This window comes from Arachis stenosperma, chromosome 3 (genome assembly GCF_014773155.1).
Source record: "Arachis stenosperma cultivar V10309 chromosome 3, arast.V10309.gnm1.PFL2, whole genome shotgun sequence".
NCBI classification, from domain to species: Eukaryota; Viridiplantae; Streptophyta; class Magnoliopsida; order Fabales; family Fabaceae; genus Arachis; species Arachis stenosperma.
In genome coordinates this window covers 140,252,809-140,269,902 of record NC_080379.1, presented here as the reverse complement: position 1 = coordinate 140,269,902, position 17,094 = coordinate 140,252,809, and the positions used below count along the sequence as shown (strand labels likewise).

The 17,094-nt window shown below is 38.0% G+C and overlaps 1 protein-coding gene and 1 non-coding gene across 2 annotated transcripts; both read left to right on the top strand.

Annotated features, from left to right (window-relative positions):
• Positions 1 to 4,109: 4,109 nt before the first annotated feature.
• On the top strand, positions 4,110 to 4,217 carry LOC130972715 (small nucleolar RNA R71). The gene has a single exon (XR_009083878.1). It is a non-coding gene; the product is annotated as a small nucleolar RNA R71 (small nucleolar RNA).
• Positions 4,218 to 15,065: 10,848 nt separating this feature from the next.
• LOC130969714 (uncharacterized) lies at positions 15,066 to 16,718 on the top strand. Its single transcript, XM_057895568.1, has one exon. The coding sequence runs from the start codon at positions 15,339 to 15,341 to the stop codon at positions 16,278 to 16,280; it is 942 nt and encodes a 313-aa protein (XP_057751551.1). The 5' UTR covers positions 15,066 to 15,338; the 3' UTR covers positions 16,281 to 16,718.
• The last annotated feature ends 376 nt before the right edge of the window (positions 16,719 to 17,094 follow it).

Below are 17,094 nucleotides of genomic sequence, written 5' to 3'. Positions count from 1 at the left end.
AGTTAAACGCCAGCTTTTATGCCAGTTTGGGCGTTTAACTCCCATTTTGGTGCCAGTTTGGGCGTTTAACGCTGGAATTTCTGAGAATGACTTTGAACGCCGATTTGGGCCATCAAATCTTGGGCAAAGTATGGACTATCATATATTGCTGGAAAGCCCAGGATGTCTAATTTTCAACGCCGTTGAGAGCGCGCCAATTGGGCTTCTGTAGCTCCAGAAAATCCACTTCGAGTGCAGGGAGGTCAGAATCCAACAGCATCTGCAGTCCTTTTGAGTCTCTGGATCAGATTTTTGCTCAGATCCCTCAATTTCAGCCAGAAAATACCTGAAATCACAGAAAAACACACAAACTCATAGTAAAGTCCAGAAAAGTGAATTTTAACTAAAAACTAATAAAAATATACTAAAAACTCAACTAAAACTACCAAAAACATACTAAAAACAATGCCAAAAAGCGTACAATTTATCCGCTCATCACAACACCAAACTTAAATTGTTGCTTGTCCTCAAGCAACTGAAAATCAAATAAGATAAAAAGAAGAGAATATACTATAGACTCCAAATTATCAATGAAACTAAGCTCCAAATTAGATGAGCGGGACTAGTAGCTTTTTGCCTCCGAACAGTTTTGGCATCTCACTTTATCCTTTGAAATTCAGAATGATTGGCTTCTTTAGGAACTCCGAATCCAGATAGTGTTATTGATTCTCCTAGTTAAGTATGATGATTCTTGAACACAGCTACTTATTGAGTCTTGGTCGTGGCCCAAAGCACTCTGTCTTCCAGTATTACCACCGGATACATACATGCCACAGACACATAATTGGGTGAACCTTTTCAGATTGTGACTCAGCTTTGCTAAAGTCCCCAATTAGAGGTGTCCAGGGTTCTTAAGCACACTCTTATTGCCTTGGATCACAACTTTATTTCTTTCTTTTTCTTTCTTTTTCTCTTTCTCCCCTTTTTTTTCGTTTTTCTGCTTCTCTCTCTTTTTTTTCATTTTTTTTTTGTATTCACTGCTTTTTCTTGCTTCAAGAATCATTTTTATGATTTTTCAGATCCTCAGTAACATGTCTCCTTTTTCATTATTCTTTCAAGAGCCAACAATTTTAACATTCATGAACCACAAATTCAAAAGACATATGCACTGTTTAAGCATACATTCAGAAAACAACAAGTATTGTCACCACATCAAACTAATTAAGCTAGTTTTAAAGATGAATTTGAAATCCTGTACTTCTTGTTCTTTTGTGATAAAAACAGTTTTCATTTAAGAAAGGTGATGAATTCATATTCATAGCTTTAAGGCATAGACACTAAGACACTAATGATCATAAGACACAAACATGGATAAACATAAAGCATAATTTTCGAAAAACAGAAAAATAAAGAACAAGGAGATTAAAGAACGGGTCCACCTCAGTGATGGCGGCTCTTTCTTCTTCTTGAAGATCCTATGGAGTGCTTGAGCTCCTCAATGTCTCTTCCTTGTCTTTGTTGCTCCTCTCTCATGATCCTTTGATCTTCTCCAATTTCATGGAGGAGGATGGCATGTTCTTGGTGCTCCACCCTTAATTGTCCCATGTTGGAACTCAACTCTCCTAGGGAGGTGTTCAGTTGCTCCCAAATAGTCTTGTGGAGGAAAGTGCATCCCTTGAGGTATCTCAGGGATCTCATGATGAGAGGGGTCTCTTGTTTGCTCCATCTTCTTCTTAGTGATGGGCTTGAGGTCATGCCTTCTCAGTTGAACCGGCTTTGGATGCCATAAATGGTTATGGAAAAACAAAAAGCAATGCTTTTACCACACCAAACTTAAAAGGTTTGCTCGTCCTCGAGCAAAAGAAGAAAGAAGAGAGTAGAAGAAGAAGAAATTGAGGAGAGGGAGATGGCTTTGTGGTTCGGCCAGAAGGGGAAGAAGTGGTGGTTTATGAAGGATGGATGTGAGTGGTGAAGAGAAAGTGATGTTGAGGTGATTGGTGAATGGGTGAAGAAGAAGAGAAAGAGTGGTGGGGTTTATGGGGATCCTGTGGGGTCCACAAATCCTTAGGTGTCAAGGAAAAGTCATCCCTGCACCAAATGGCATCAAAATCCATGTTTTGAGCCATTTCTGGCGTTAAACGCCGGGCTGGTGCCCATTTCTGGCGTTAAACGCCCAGAATGGTGCCAGACTGGGCGTTAAACGCCCAACTGCTAGGCTTACTGGCGTTTAAACGCCAGCAGCATCTTCCTCCAGGGTGTGCTGTTTTTCTTCCTATTTTTCATTCTGTTTTTGCTTTTTTCATTGTTTTTGTGACTTCTTATGATCATCAACCTACAAAAAAGATAAAATAACAAAAGAAAATAGTTAACTATAAAACATTGGGTTGCCTCCCAACAAGCGCTTCTTTAATGTCATTAGCTTGACAGAGGACTCTCATGGAGCCTCAGAAATACTCAGAACCGTGTTGGAACCTCCCAACACCAAACTTAGAGTTTGAATGTGGGGGTTCAACACCAAACTTGGAGTTTGGTTGTGGCCTCCCAACACCAAACTTAGAGTTTGACTGTGGGGGCTCTGCTTGGCTCCGTTTTGAGAGAAGCTCTTCATGCTTCCTCTCCATGATGACAGAGGGATATCCTTGAGCCTTAAACACAAAGGATTCTTCATTCACTTGAATGATCATTTCACCTCTATCAACATCAATCACAGCTTTTGCTGTGGCTAGGAAAGGTCTGCCAAGGATGATGGATTCATCCATGCACTTCCCAGTCTCTAAGACTATGAAATCAGTAGGGATGTAATGGTCCTCAATCTTAACCAAAACATTCTCTACAAGTCCATAAGCTTATTTTCTTGAGTTGTCTGCCATCTCTAGTGAGATTTTTGCAGCTTGCACCTCAAAGATCCCTAATTTCTCCATTACAGAGAGGGGCATGAGGTTTACACTTGACCCTAAGTCACACAAGGCCTTCTTGAAGGTCATGGTGCCTATGGTACAAGGTATAGAAAACTTCCCAGGATCCTGCCTCTTTTGAGGCAGTTTCTGCCTAGACAAGTCATCCAGTTCTTTGGTGAGCAAAGGTGGTTCATCATCCCAAGTCTCATTTCCAAATAACTTGTCATTTAGCTTCATGATTGCTCCAAGGTATTTAGCAACTTGCTCTTCAGTGACATACTCATCCTCTTCAGAGGAAGAATACTCATCAGAGCTCATGAATGGCAGAAGTAAGTCCAATGGAATCTCTATGGTCTCATTTTGAGCCTCAGATTCCCATGGTTCCTCATTGGGGAACTCATTAGAGGCCAGTGGACGTCCAGTGAGGTCTTCCTCAGTGGCATCCTCTGCCTCTTCTTCCTTCCAGAATTCGGCCATGTTGATAGCCTTGCACTCTCCTTTTGGATTTTCTTCTGTATTACTTGGGAGAGTACTAGGAGGAAGTTCAGTAACTTTCTTACTCAGCTGACCCACTTGTCCTTCCAAATTCCTAATGGAGGACCTTGTTTCAGTCATGAAACTTTGAGTGGTCTTTATTAGATCAGAGACCATTGTTGCTAAGTCAGAGGTATTCTGCTTAGAACTCTCTGTCTGTTGCTGAGAAGATGATGGAAAAGGCTTGCCATTGCTAAACCTGTTTCTTCCACCATTATTATTGAAACCTTGTTGAGGTCTCTCTTGATTCTTCCATGAGAGATTTGGGTGATTTCTCCATGAAGAATTATAGGTGTTTCCATAGGGTTTTCCTAGGTAATTCACCTCTTCCATTGAAGGGTTCTCAGGATCATAAGCTTCTTCCTCAGATGAAGCTTCCTTAGTACTGCCAGGTGCATTTTGCATTCCAAACAGACTTTGAGAAATCAAATTGACTTGTTGAGTCAATATTTTGTTCTGAGCCAATATGGCATTCAGAGTGTCAATCTCAAGAACTCCTTTCTTCTGACTAGTCCCATTGTTCATAGGATTCCTTTCAGAAGTGTACATGAATTGGTTATTTGCAACCATTTCAATGAGCTCTTGAGCTTCTGTAGGCGTCTTCTTCAGATGAAGAGATCCTCCAGCAGAGCTATCCAAAGACATCTTGGATAGTTCAGAGAGACCATCATAGAAAATACCTATGATGCTCCATTCAGAAAGCATGTCAGAAGGACACTTTCTGATTAATTGTTTGTATCTTTCCCAAGCTTCATAGAGGGATTCTCCATCCTTCTGTCTGAAAGTTTGGACTTCCACTCTAAGCTTACTCCATCTTTGAGGTGGAAAGAACTTTGCCAAGAAGGCATTGACTAGCTTTTCCCAAGAGTCCAGGCTTTCTTTAGGTTGAGAATCCAACCATATTCTAGCTTTGTCTCTTACAGCAAAAGGGAATAGCATCAGTCTATAGACCTCAGGGTCAACCCCATTAGTCTTGACTGTGTCACAGATTTGCAAGAATTCAGCTAAAAACTGATGAGGATCTTCCATTGGAAGTCCATGGAACTTGCAATTCTGTTGCATTAGAGAAACTAATTGAGGCTTAAGCTCAAAGTTGTTTGCTCTAATGGCAGGGATAGAGATGCTTCTCCCATAGAAGTCGGGAGTAGGTGCAGTAAAGTCACCCAGCACCTTCCTTGCATTGTTGGCATTGTTGTTATTTTCGGCTGCCATGTGTTCTTCTTCCTTGAAGAATTCGGTCAGGTCCTCTAAAGAGAGTTGTGCTTTGGCTTCTCTTAGCTTTCTCTTCAAGGTCCTTTCAGGTTCAGGGTCAGCTTCAACAAGAATTCCTTTGTCTTTGTTCCTGCTCATAAGAAAGAGAAGAGAAAAAGAAAATGTGGAATCCTCTATGTCAAAGTATAGAGATTCCTTGAGGTGTCAGAGGAAGAAGAGAAATAGAAGACAGAAGTAGAAAATTCGAACTTATCAAAGAAGATGGAGTTCGAATTTTGCATTAAGGGATAGTGTTAGTCCATAAACAGAAGGATGTGAGAAGAAGGGAAGTAATTTTCGAAAATTAAGTAAAAGATTTTGAAAATTTTTTGAAAAACACTAATTGATTTTCGAAAATAAGAGTGGGAAAGAAATCAAGTGATTTTTGAAAAAGATTTTGAAATTAGAAGTTAAAAAGATTTGATTGAAAACTATTTTGAAAAAGATGTGATTAAGAAGATATGATTGGTTTAGAAAAAATGTGATTGAGAAAATATGATTTGAAAACAATTTTAAAAGATATGATTTGAAAACAATTTGAAAAGATATGATTTTAAAATTTAATGACTTGCCTAACAAGAAAAGATATGATTCAAACATAAAACCTTCCTCAACAGAAAAGGCAAAAAATGTTCAATCAAATCATTAATTGTTAGTAAGTATCTTTGAAAAAGGAAAGAAATTGATTTTGAAAACATTTGATTGAAAAGATATGATTTGAAAAAGATTTGATTTTGAAAAACTTTGAAAACTTGAAAAAAAATTGATTTTGAAAACAAATTCTTCCCCCTAGTGCCATCCTGGCGTTAAACGCCCAGAATGGTGCACATTCTGGCGTTTAACGCCCAAACTACTACCCTTTTGGGCGTTAAACGCCCAACCAGGCACCCTGGCTGGCGTTTAAACACCAGTCTGTCCTTCTTCACTGGGCGTTTTGAACGCCCAGCTTTTTCTGTATAATTCCTCTGCAGTATGTTCTGAGTCTTCAATTCTCTGTATTATTGACTTGAAAAGACACAAATTAAAAATATTTTTGGATTTTTAATAATGAGGAATAATCAAATAACAATGCATGCAAGACACCAAACTTAACAGTTTGTATACTATTGACACTAACCAAATAAGAATGCATATGAGAAACAACAAAACACTCAAGTCAATAGAATTCAAAGATCAAAGCAAGGAAATCATCAAGAACAACTTGAAGATTAATGAGGACACATGCCTAAATGCGAAAAATGCAAGAAGAACAGAAACATGCAATTGATACTAAACTTAAGATGAGACTCTAGACTCAAACAAAAAATATTTTTTGATTTTATGATTTTGTAATTTTTTTGGGTTTTTTCGAAAATTAAGTGAAAAGGAAAATAAAGGTATCAAAATTCTTAATGAGAATTCCAGGAATCATGCAATGTTAGTCTAAAGCTTTAGTCTAAAGGAATTAGACATGGCCGGCAAAGCTTCAGCAAGACATTGCATTCAAGAGCTAAATTGATGATGATCAATCAGCTTTGGTGATGATAAGAACATCACTTTGAAACACTAGAATTCATTCTTAAGAACTCTGAAGAAAAATACCTAATCTAAGCAACAAGATGAACCGTCAGTTGTCCATACACAAACAATCCCCGGCAACGGCGCCAAAAACTTGGTGCACGAAATTGTGATCAATACTTTTCACAACTCAAATAATCCCCGGTAATGAATCCAAAAACTTGGTGTTCAATACCATGGCATAAACACAACTTCGCACAACTAACCAGCAAGTGCACTGGGTCGTCCAAGTAATACCTTACGTGAGTAAGGGTCGATCCCACGGAGATTGTTGGTATGAAGCAAGCTATGGTCATCTTGTAAATCTCAGTCAGGCAGACTTAAATGGGTATAGATGATGAATAAAGCATAAAGATAAAGATAGAGATACTTATGTATATCATTGGTGTAAGAGCTTCAGACAAGTGTATGAAGATGCCTTCCCTTCCGTCTCTCTGCTTTCCTACTGTCTTCATCCAATCCTTCTTACTCCTTTCCATGGCAAGCTCGTGTAGGGTTTCACTGTTGTCAGCAGCTACCTCCCATCCTCGCAGTGAAAGCTAATGCACGCACTCTGTCACAGTACTGCCAATCACCGGTTTGGTTCCCTCCCCTACCGGAATAGAATCCCTCTTTGCGTCTGTCACTAACGCCCAGTAGGTTACAGGTTTGAAGCACGTCACAGTCATTCAATCATTGAATCCTACTCAGAATACCACAGACAAGGTTTAGACCTTCCGGATTCTCTTGAATGCCGCCATCAGGTCCTGCCTATACCACGAAGATTCCGATTAAAGAATCCAAGAGATATTCACTAAGCCTCATATGCTTGTAGAACAAGAATGGTTGTCAGTCACCTTGTTCATAGGTGAGAATGATGATGAGTGTCAATCATCACCTTCATCAAGTTGAAGAACAAGTGATATCTTGGACAAAGAACAAGCGGAATTGAATAGAAGAACAATAGTAATTGCATTAATACTCGAGGTACAGCAGAGCTCCACACCTTAATCTATGGTGTGTAGAAACTCCACCGTTGAAAATACATAAGAACAAAAGTGATCATTGGTTTCGGCCCCAGAGAGGGAACCAGAAGAACCAAGATCTGATCTAAGAACTAGATGTCCAAAGATGAAAATACAATAGTAAAAGGTCCTATATATAGAGAACTAGTAGCCTAGGGTGTACAGAAATGAGTAAATGACATAAAAATCCACTTCCGGGCCCACTTGGTGTTTGCTTGGGCTGAGCAATGAAGCATTTTCGTGTAGAGACTCTTCTTGGAGTTAAACGCCAGCTTTTATGCCAGTTTGGGCGTTTAACTCCCATTTTGGTGCCAGTTTGGGCGTTTAACGCTGGAATTTCTGAGGATGACTTTGAACGCCGGTTTGGACCATCAAATCTTGGGCAAAGTATGGACTATCATATATTGATGGAAAGCCCAGGATGTCTACTTTTCAACGCCGTTGAGAGCGCGCCAATTGGGCTTCTGTAGCTCCAGAAAATCCACTTCGAGTGCAGGGAGGTCAGAATCCAACAGCATCTGCAGTCCTTTTGAGTCTCTGGATCAGATTTTTGCTCAGATCCCTCAATTTCAGCCAGAAAATACCTGAAATCACAGAAAAACACACAAACTCATAGTAAAGTCCAAAAAAGTGAATTTTAACTAAAAACTAATAAAAATATACTAAAAACTCAACTAAAACTACCAAAAACATACTAAAAATAATGCCAAAAAGCGTACAATTTATCCGCTCATCAAGGTCCTAGTGGAAGTACACAATGACATATGTGGAAACCACTTAAGAGCCCGATCACTAACCAAGAAGGTGATCCAAGTCTGCTTCTTTTGGCTGCCTTTGAAAAGAGAAGTGGCCGACTTCGTCGAAAAATTCCCGCCTTGCCAGAAGCATCCAACTTCCATGTCGCACTTCTTGAAGAGCTTATCAGCGTCAACTCACCACGACCATTCGCAAAATGGGGTCTTGATCTTCTCGGATCATTCTCTCAAGCTGTAAGACAAGTAAAATATCTCATTGTAGGAATTGACTATTTTACTAAATGAATTGAGGCAGAACCATTAGCAACCATCACAATCCAGCAAAGTCAGAAGTTTCTCTACAAGAACATTTCATAAGGTTTGGAGTTTTTCACTCATCACCACAGACAATGGAACTCAATTTACCGACTCAACCTTCAAGAACTTAGTGGCCAGCTTCAAAATAAAGCACCAACTCACATCGGTACAATATCCTCAAGCCAATAGACAAGCTGAAGCTACAAATAAAATTATATTGGCTAGGTTGAAGTGCCAACTACAGGAGGCAAATGGAGCATGGGCAGATGAGCTTTCTCAAGTCTTATGGGCATACCGGACAACTCCTCATTCCACAATAGGAGAGTCACCTTTTCGACATGCTTATAGCATAGACGCCATGATTCCTGTAGAGATCGCTGGAGAATTTCCAAGGGTTATGTTCTACAATAAAGGGGTCAATATCCAAGTACAAAAGGAGGAACTCGACCTCCTCCCCAAAGTACGAGAACAAGCTCGGATCAAAGAAAAAGCACTAAAGCAAAGGATGGTTTTAAAGTATAATCATAAGTAATCAAAAGAAGCTTTACCACGAACGACCTTATACTGATCCAAAATGATATCGGGATTTAGAAGTCGGGTGATAGAAAGCTGGCTGCAAACTGGAAAGGACCTTACAAGATTGTTGAAGTCTTATGAAAAGGTTACTACAAAGTGTCCGACTTACAAGGAAAGGAACCTCCTGAGGTCATGGTTGAAGAAGTGCTATAGTTAGGAAGCGCACATTGTTCCATGGTATACTCTTTTTTCTGACTTCATGATTTTTTTCTCGGAAAAGGTTTTTTTTTGAAGGGGGTTTTAACGAGGCACCATAACAAGGGCTAAGGGTAGACAAAAATCCTTAGTAGCAAATTTATATAAGGAATTTTTCATTTATCAATGATAAATCCACCTTTTCTTTAAGGTTTTCTATACAAATGCATTAATTTAAGCTCGAAAAACCGCAAAAATCATTGCCCGACCTAGAGTGGTCGGTAAGATGAAGTGACGAGGTACAAATTAATGTAAGAAGTTATATAAGCAATTTGTGAAACCGACCTCCACAATTAAGTCGGAACAAAAAAATGTGAAAGTAACTTGGCAAAGTCTGATTACATGAAGTTGGAACTTATAAAGGGAAAATGCAATATTTTGTGCCGATCTATTTCGTCGATATCGCTTTTAACTTAGCAGAAACACAACGTTAAAAGTTGTCGAAGCAAATTTTCCAACTAAACACCTGTATAGGCTAGGATATATTTAAAAAACGAAGCAATCACTTAAAGCTTAAAATAATTATCAAAATGAAGAAAAGTTTTTAATAATATTCTAAAGTTGTTTAAAACTACAACTAAGGCAAAATGAAAATTGTTCAGCCAACTACTACAAAGACCCTCAAATCGGGCCATTCAAAAGCTACGAAAACAAAGTTTACAAAGGATTAAGTTGTTCCCCTATGACAGCATCCTCAGTTTGAACAGTGGAAGTCAGATCATATTCAGAGACTGGCACGGCGGGAATTAGACGAGTTGGAGGAGGAAGGAGTTCGCCACCAATGACCTCACCTTCAGGTTGAACCTCGGGATCCTAAAAAGTCTAACCGACCTCTGTCCCCTCCTCCCGAAATCTTCGGGTCGGACAAAGGAGTATGATCATCATCCTCGGGAACAGGAACAATCTTCCCATCTACCATTATGTTGTTCAAGCTGATCAGGAAAAGGTCCACCTCGAGAGCGATAACTCGGAATTGGGCCTTCAAATTTGCAACCATCTCGTCCATACCTTCGGCTACAAACTCCTCGAGATCACCATATTTGTCCCGGGACTTAGTCACTTCATCCATAAGATCAAGCTTCTCCCCAAAGACGCGGGTATAACTCTCCTTCAACTTTTTTTTTCAACCCCTCTGACATAGCCAAGGCAACCTTGGCCTATTTGATTTTGGCCCGAGCTTTACCAAGGTTAGAGAGGAATGCGTCCCTCTCCTCCTCGAGCTCTTTCTTAGTCTCTTTCAACGAGGAAACATCGGCCTGAGAAGCCATTAAAGAACTGTGAGTGGCATTGAGGGGAGTCTTCTCTAACTCCATGACTAGGGATACACATATGCCCGCCATCTGAACTCTACCCCAGGCTAAGAGTTGAAGGTGACTTTTTATGGCCATGTCATCCATGATAATGTAGCTGTGAGGAAGGATATGCTTTTCACTCCACGCAAGGCCGTCAAAGCTCTACTCATATATGATCCCCGACTCTGAGGTCTTACCCCTCTTAGGAGGAGGGTCGTCAGCAATAGGGGGAGGCCGAGTTACTTGTTTGGTCGGATCGGGAGGAGGAGTCGATTGAGAGACTGGGTCAGGAATAATCTTCTGAGAAGATGAAGGTCCTAAGTCCGACTTCTCTCGCGAGGAGAGGACAGTAGGGTTACCAGCTTCTTTCAGTTGAATGTTTCGTGCAACAACGTTCTTTCTGGTAGCACAGAGCATCTTCATGGCATGTGACTTAGGAGTTATCCTTTCTGTAACATCCAACTAAATGAACAATAGTCATCAACAAAAATTTACAAGTAGAATCTATATAGGGAAGAGGAAAAACTACCTAGCTTGGACTGAAGCTGGCTCAGGTTCCATAAATACCTCTTTGTGCCCAAATAAGGAGCTCGACCCCAGAACTCCTGGAACACCCTGACGACACTCGACTCTACCTCATCTAAATCGTCTGAGTTATACTTAAGTATCACATGTTTGTCTTCTCAATACAAAGGGAAGATGGGTTCATCCTCTTCATTCAAGAAAAAAGATCACACACCCTCAATAGCTCAGACCTTAAAAAAGTAAATTTTGAAGTCATAAAAGGACTTATCATAGATGGCATAGACTTTTCTACCTTAGATAGCACGGAAAAACAACCAACCTAGTTTCTTAGAACTAAAGGGTTTGGTGAACATAAAGAGGTAAAAAAAGACATTGAGAGAAGGTCGGAGATCTAGCTCCCGACAAAGAAATTGATATATTTTCAAAAAACCCAAAGAATTAGGATGCAATTGGGAAGGAAAAATGTTGTAGAATCTAAGGATCTCTGTCTCAAACTCAGAAAAAGAGAAGGTAACACCTAACTTTGTGAAAAAATAATCATAGACATATGAAATATCATTCCAACCTATCAAGTCGAGGGAAGCAAACTCTCTCCTCATGGTCGGCAACAACAATATCATAGTTCCTCTCTTCCTCTTGACTTAAACATAACCTATGATGCCTACAAAAGGCCTCGACATATTCATTATCAACAACAGGGACAGTTGTAAGGACACATAAATCTACCCATGTCAAGTCGAACGGAGCCTTAGTAGACATGTTGTGAACTACTGAACGAGACATACAAGCTACACCTACAACACAATAAAATAAAAATAATCACTATAAATTGAGTAAGGCAAGCTAAGCAATTAGAAGGTTGGGTCAACATCACAGGTCGACACCAACAACTTGGATAAAGACAACAACAGCACATGCATCAACAAAATTTAAAGAAGGTCAGGTAAGCATTGCGAAACCCTTCCAGAACTCAAATAAATATACGATACCTCTAACACATAGAAATGAAGCCACCTTCTATATAAAAATGACATCATTTGGGGCAATTATAGAACCCCATAGTAATAGTGAAAATGACAATCAAATCCACAGCAGTAGTAAAAAGTGAAAATCTTTTCAAAACCAAAAATCAAATTTTTAAGAACGCAAAACCCCAAAATGGCAATCACAAACAACACTTCACAACTATAATGGATACAACCTAAAAAACAGAAAAACAAAAAAAAAAGATAGATAAGAATACCAACCTTGAAGAAACGCGAAAAAAGAGGGCACATCAAACTATAAAAAATACAAACGGTCCTCTCCCAGAGTGCAAATAAGACCTTCGAAAGCCTCAAGATACAGGAATCTTGACGAAAGAAATAGTCACACAAATAACGAAGAATGGAGGAAGTAGAAAACAAAGAAAGTGAAAGAAGGAAAGAAAACGAACATTTTAGAAACGAAAAAAGTAAAAGGAGAAAAAAAGTGAAGTATTTATAAGAAATAAGGGGTAAAAAGAGACATTTCACACCCTTCTTTTATGGTACACACAAAGCCCAAGAAAACTGTAGTGTGACCCACGCTATGTCATTAAACGGCACAATGATTCAAATTTTTTGAAACACATCAAGTACCCGACCTCCCGAAGGCGACGTACCCAACAAAGGAACTGAAGCCACAAATGCTTGAGCCCGACCTTATAAAGTTCGGACTCAAGCAGGGGCACTGTTTATACCCTAGCCCAAAGAAATAAAGCCAGACGCAATAAGGATAAAGCCTCACCCAAAAAAGATTGGCCACTTCTACTTGCCCGACCTATTAAGAGGTCGGGTACGACAAGGAAAGTCTAGCCATACTTATCTAAATAAGTAACTACCTCTCTAAATATCTCCTACTATCTCTGACTCGTCTAAAAGGTAGATCTCAACAAACTCCCAAGATAAAGGGAACGGTTATCTGCTAACAAAGGTAAAACTACTCCAAGAGGTGGTTATCTATTCTACTATAAATATACTGACACCCATCAGGTATATTCAAGTCCCAATCTACTAAAAAGCTACTTAAAGACCTTGCTAATTGAAGCATCGGAGTCTCTTGCAGGTACCATTCTCACCTCCTTATGAGGAACTCGAATGGCGGCACCTTGGCACCAAAACAAGTTGGATGCTGCCTCAGAAGGAGTCTGAACCTCACGTTTAGGCCCAAATAATTGTTTAGATAACCTCTAGAACAACTCTCATTTGATTCATTTACAATATAAATGAGATAAATTCTATTACTTAATACATGTGCATCTACGATACATTTACAGACATACATGTCTTATCTTATCTATAGTATAAATAAGATAAATAATAGAATATAACAATATAAATTATGTCTAAATTATATATATTTATAAATAAAATATTTATTTTAAAAAAATTTCATCTTTTTCTTTCCAACTTAATATCCTTTATTTTTCAAAAGTTAAATAACCACATGTGATATGTAAATAACTGCAACAACATAAAACTAGATCAGGTATTTCTTAATTTTTAAAAAAATGAATTGAATAATTTCTAATTTTAGCTATTACATTACAAATTCACACATCTACCCTCCAACACACAATTATATAAGTTTTTATATTCCATTGCATGAATTAAACTCATTTTAGATGTAGCTGCATGACGACCAACAAATCTATTACTTGTGCCAAGCTTTTTTTGTATTTTGATTTTGCTAAGTAGATAATAGTTTTTGTGAATAATATAAACAATAGATTTTAAAATTGGCCCAATAAAATAAAAAAACACTATATCCCAAAATTATCCACCTAAATTTTAATATTAGGATAACCATCTGCATATCTAGGTAGCGTTTAATAGAGAGATAGAGACAAAAAAGCTGATACTGAGAGATAGATACTTAGAGATAAAAACTGAAATAAATTTCAATATTCTGTTTGGTGCAAAGTGGGAGATAAAAATTGAAATAATAATAAAATTCTAATTTAATTTGTACAAAGGGTAAAATTAGAATTAATTAATTGAAATGAGGGTATTTTAAGTATAAAATGTTATACAAATTTCAGTCTTCGTCTCTAAAAATTTCAGTCATATGTGTCTCCACTTTTTGAAGGTATTAAAATACTAAAATTTTGGAAAAAGAAACAGAAATTTTAATACCAATTTCTAAACCAATAAATATGATATTGAATCTCAGTCTCTCAATCTCTGTCCTAATACCTCAAAACAAACACTACCTAATGAATTAAATATTCAATATATCTATTATTCACATTATTTAATATTTTTATTGTCTTCCTATACTTTTCTTTTATATTTTTCTGTACTTTAATACTGTAAAACTATCTTTATCCTTAAGAAAGTACTAGATCATTAATGTGTCAATTACTTTATTCTTTCTTATTCAATGTGGGTAATACATAGTAATAAATTTGTAATAAGATTTATTATATAAAGATTAATATTTTAGGGAAGAAAAACTTGTACATTGATTTTTCTTCAACTTTTTTTATATAAACGAACAATTATTTACAAATTTATGAACTTTTATTGGTTATCACTTGTCATGTTTGCTTAAAATTAAATTTTTTTTCTTTATTGTAAACACTAGTATAGTTTAGATATGAAATTAGACGGGTGAATGGCATCTAACAATTGCTTTTTGCCATCTCGCACTTTACTACGAGGAATCAATTAGTGTTTTCTCTTATCCTTTTACAGTATAATGTAAAGTTTATTGGTTTTTCCCATATAATGATTGTAAATTTGTAATTTATGGCAACACTACTCTATGATTGCAAATAATCCAACTCTAATGGTGTCTCTCCCTAGTAGGCTGCATTTGAAAGGAAAACTAAAATCAAATTCAAAAAAATAAAAGATAAAAATTAAATTAAATTTTTATATTATATTTAATATAAAATATATAAATTAAATTATATCTTAATATTATTTTTAATATAAAATAAAAATTAAAAAATAAATTTAAAATTTAAAAATTAAATAAAAATATTTTTAAAAAATATTAAAATTTTCATTTTCATTTTAAAAAATTTCAATTTTTTATGTCTTTATTCTTTTAAAATATTAAAAAACAAAAATTTTAGTTTTAATAGCTAATCCTCCAATTCCGGTATGAGTCCCAAAAAAGGAATGGGAATTAGGTCGCATCCTAAACCTTGAAATTTTAATTTTTTGAGGCCTTGGAAGCGCACAACCAACTTTTATCACTTCATTTGCTCTCCCCACTTCCCACTCTGCTCCGCCTCAACCTTCAACCCTCTCATCTTCTTCACCATCCATCTCTCTCTCTCTCTCTCTCTCATCCACCAATTAAGTACCTTTTCACACTTTCTTTCCCTTCACTGCTCCAATCAACCACAGAAAAGTTTTTCTTTTCTTTTTAAGAAAATAAAGACAAAAACAGAGTAACCTACTCCCCATTTCTGATTTGTATTATTCTCACTCTGTTCCACACCCAATGGCAGAGATTCAGCCGCCGGAGGCTCAGATTAATGGCGGCGCCGGAACCCTAATTTTGAATTCCTGCGAGCCTCTCGCCTCCAAGCGCCAGAGGAGGCCCAGTGTTCGATTGGGCGACATCGGCGGCGACCACCACTATGAATCCCACCACCGCCGCGCCAGCACCACCAAGCAATGGAAGCTCCCCTCCTTCGACCACCACCGCAAGGACCACCCAACCGCCTCCGCCGCCTCTTCAGGTAAACCCTCTAAGACCCGACCTTTAACCAATTTGAGCACTTCCTCTGCTGCCGCCGGAGAGTTCGACGAAACCCTAGAGGGCGACGACAGGGAAGGGAACCATAATAACATCGATGGTGTCGCAATTGGTAGCTGGAAAGTGAAGGAATCCAAGAAAAGGGGTTCCAAGAGGGTCAGATCGAATTGGATTCCAAGAATAGACGAAGGTGGCGGTGGCGCTGGCACCGGAGGTGAGGAGGAAGAGAAGTACAGTGGGGGCGACGAGGGGGATGATGGGTGTCGGGAATTTGATTTTGAAAATTCTGAAAGCCCTACGAAGGATCAGAGCCCTGTGAATTCAATGGAGAATTTTGGGGTTGATGGGAACAGGAGGTCCTTCAAGGGTAGGGATCACCATAATAATCAAGATGGAATTGAGTTATCTGGGCCCTCAGATACTAATGGAAGGGATTGGAGAGGGGCTAGTTTTGATAGGAATGGGAATGGTGGGAGGGCGAGGTTTGGTGAAGATGGTGTTAGGGTTTGGCTTAATGGGTTAGGATTGGGTCGTTATGCACCTGTGTTTGAAGTTCATGAGGTCGATGATGAGGTTCTTCCAATGTTGACACTTGAGGATCTCAAAGACATGGGGATTAGTGCTGTTGGCTCAAGAAGGAAAATGTACTGTGCAATTCAGAAGCTTGGAAAAGGATTCTCCTGAGATCGAACATTTTTTTTGGGGGGGGGGGGGGGGGGGTGTTAGTGCTCAGTTTGAGAATTCTGATTCTCATTCATAGCAAAATTAGCTTTCTTTTTTTTTTCTGTTTTTTTTAGGCATGGAACCATTTAGGTCCCTCACATGTTTTTATTTGAGAAACATCCTTTTTGTTTTTTAGTCCAAGTACATATATGATATAACACTGCTACGAATTTTGTTGCTGTAAAATTCATTGATGACTCGGGAAGAGTGATATTACGAGCAAAAAGAAACATTCGTTTCATGCATAATAATACTGAAGGTTTCCTCTCTAAACAAAAGGGAAATTTCGTATAATCTGTTTAGTTTTGACTTTTGTGTGGGTATCATAATATAAGGTGTGTTTGTTTTCTTTTGAAGAACTTTTCATTCCACAAACACCGAAATGCTAGGAATATTGAATACTATGATGATGATTGCAAGTTAGCTATATTAAACATTATGTTAGCACTCTACTGACTACTATATTTTTATAATTTGGAGTCTAACTGTTCAATGATGTGAAGTATTAAATTGGTATTGATGGAAGTCGCTGAACTGGTGTTTGTTTACTGCTGATTATTATTTATTGGTGCTGCCAGTGCCTCCAGAGCTTTTATGACAGCATATTGCAATTCTTCATTTCCATTGAATAGCGCTACAATATTGGGGATGGTGGTTGGTAATGTTTGTTAGGTAGAAAGAGATAAAGCTTATGATATTGTAACTAAATGAATTGTCTTATACAAATACAAGTGATGGTGGTACCAACTGAAAAGGCATATTTTGGTAGTGCTTA

Coding starts and splice junctions, on each gene's coding strand:
- LOC130969714 (XM_057895568.1), top strand. CDS start 15,339: ATGGCAGAGATTCAGCCGCCGGAGGCTCAGATTAATGGCGGCGCCGGA.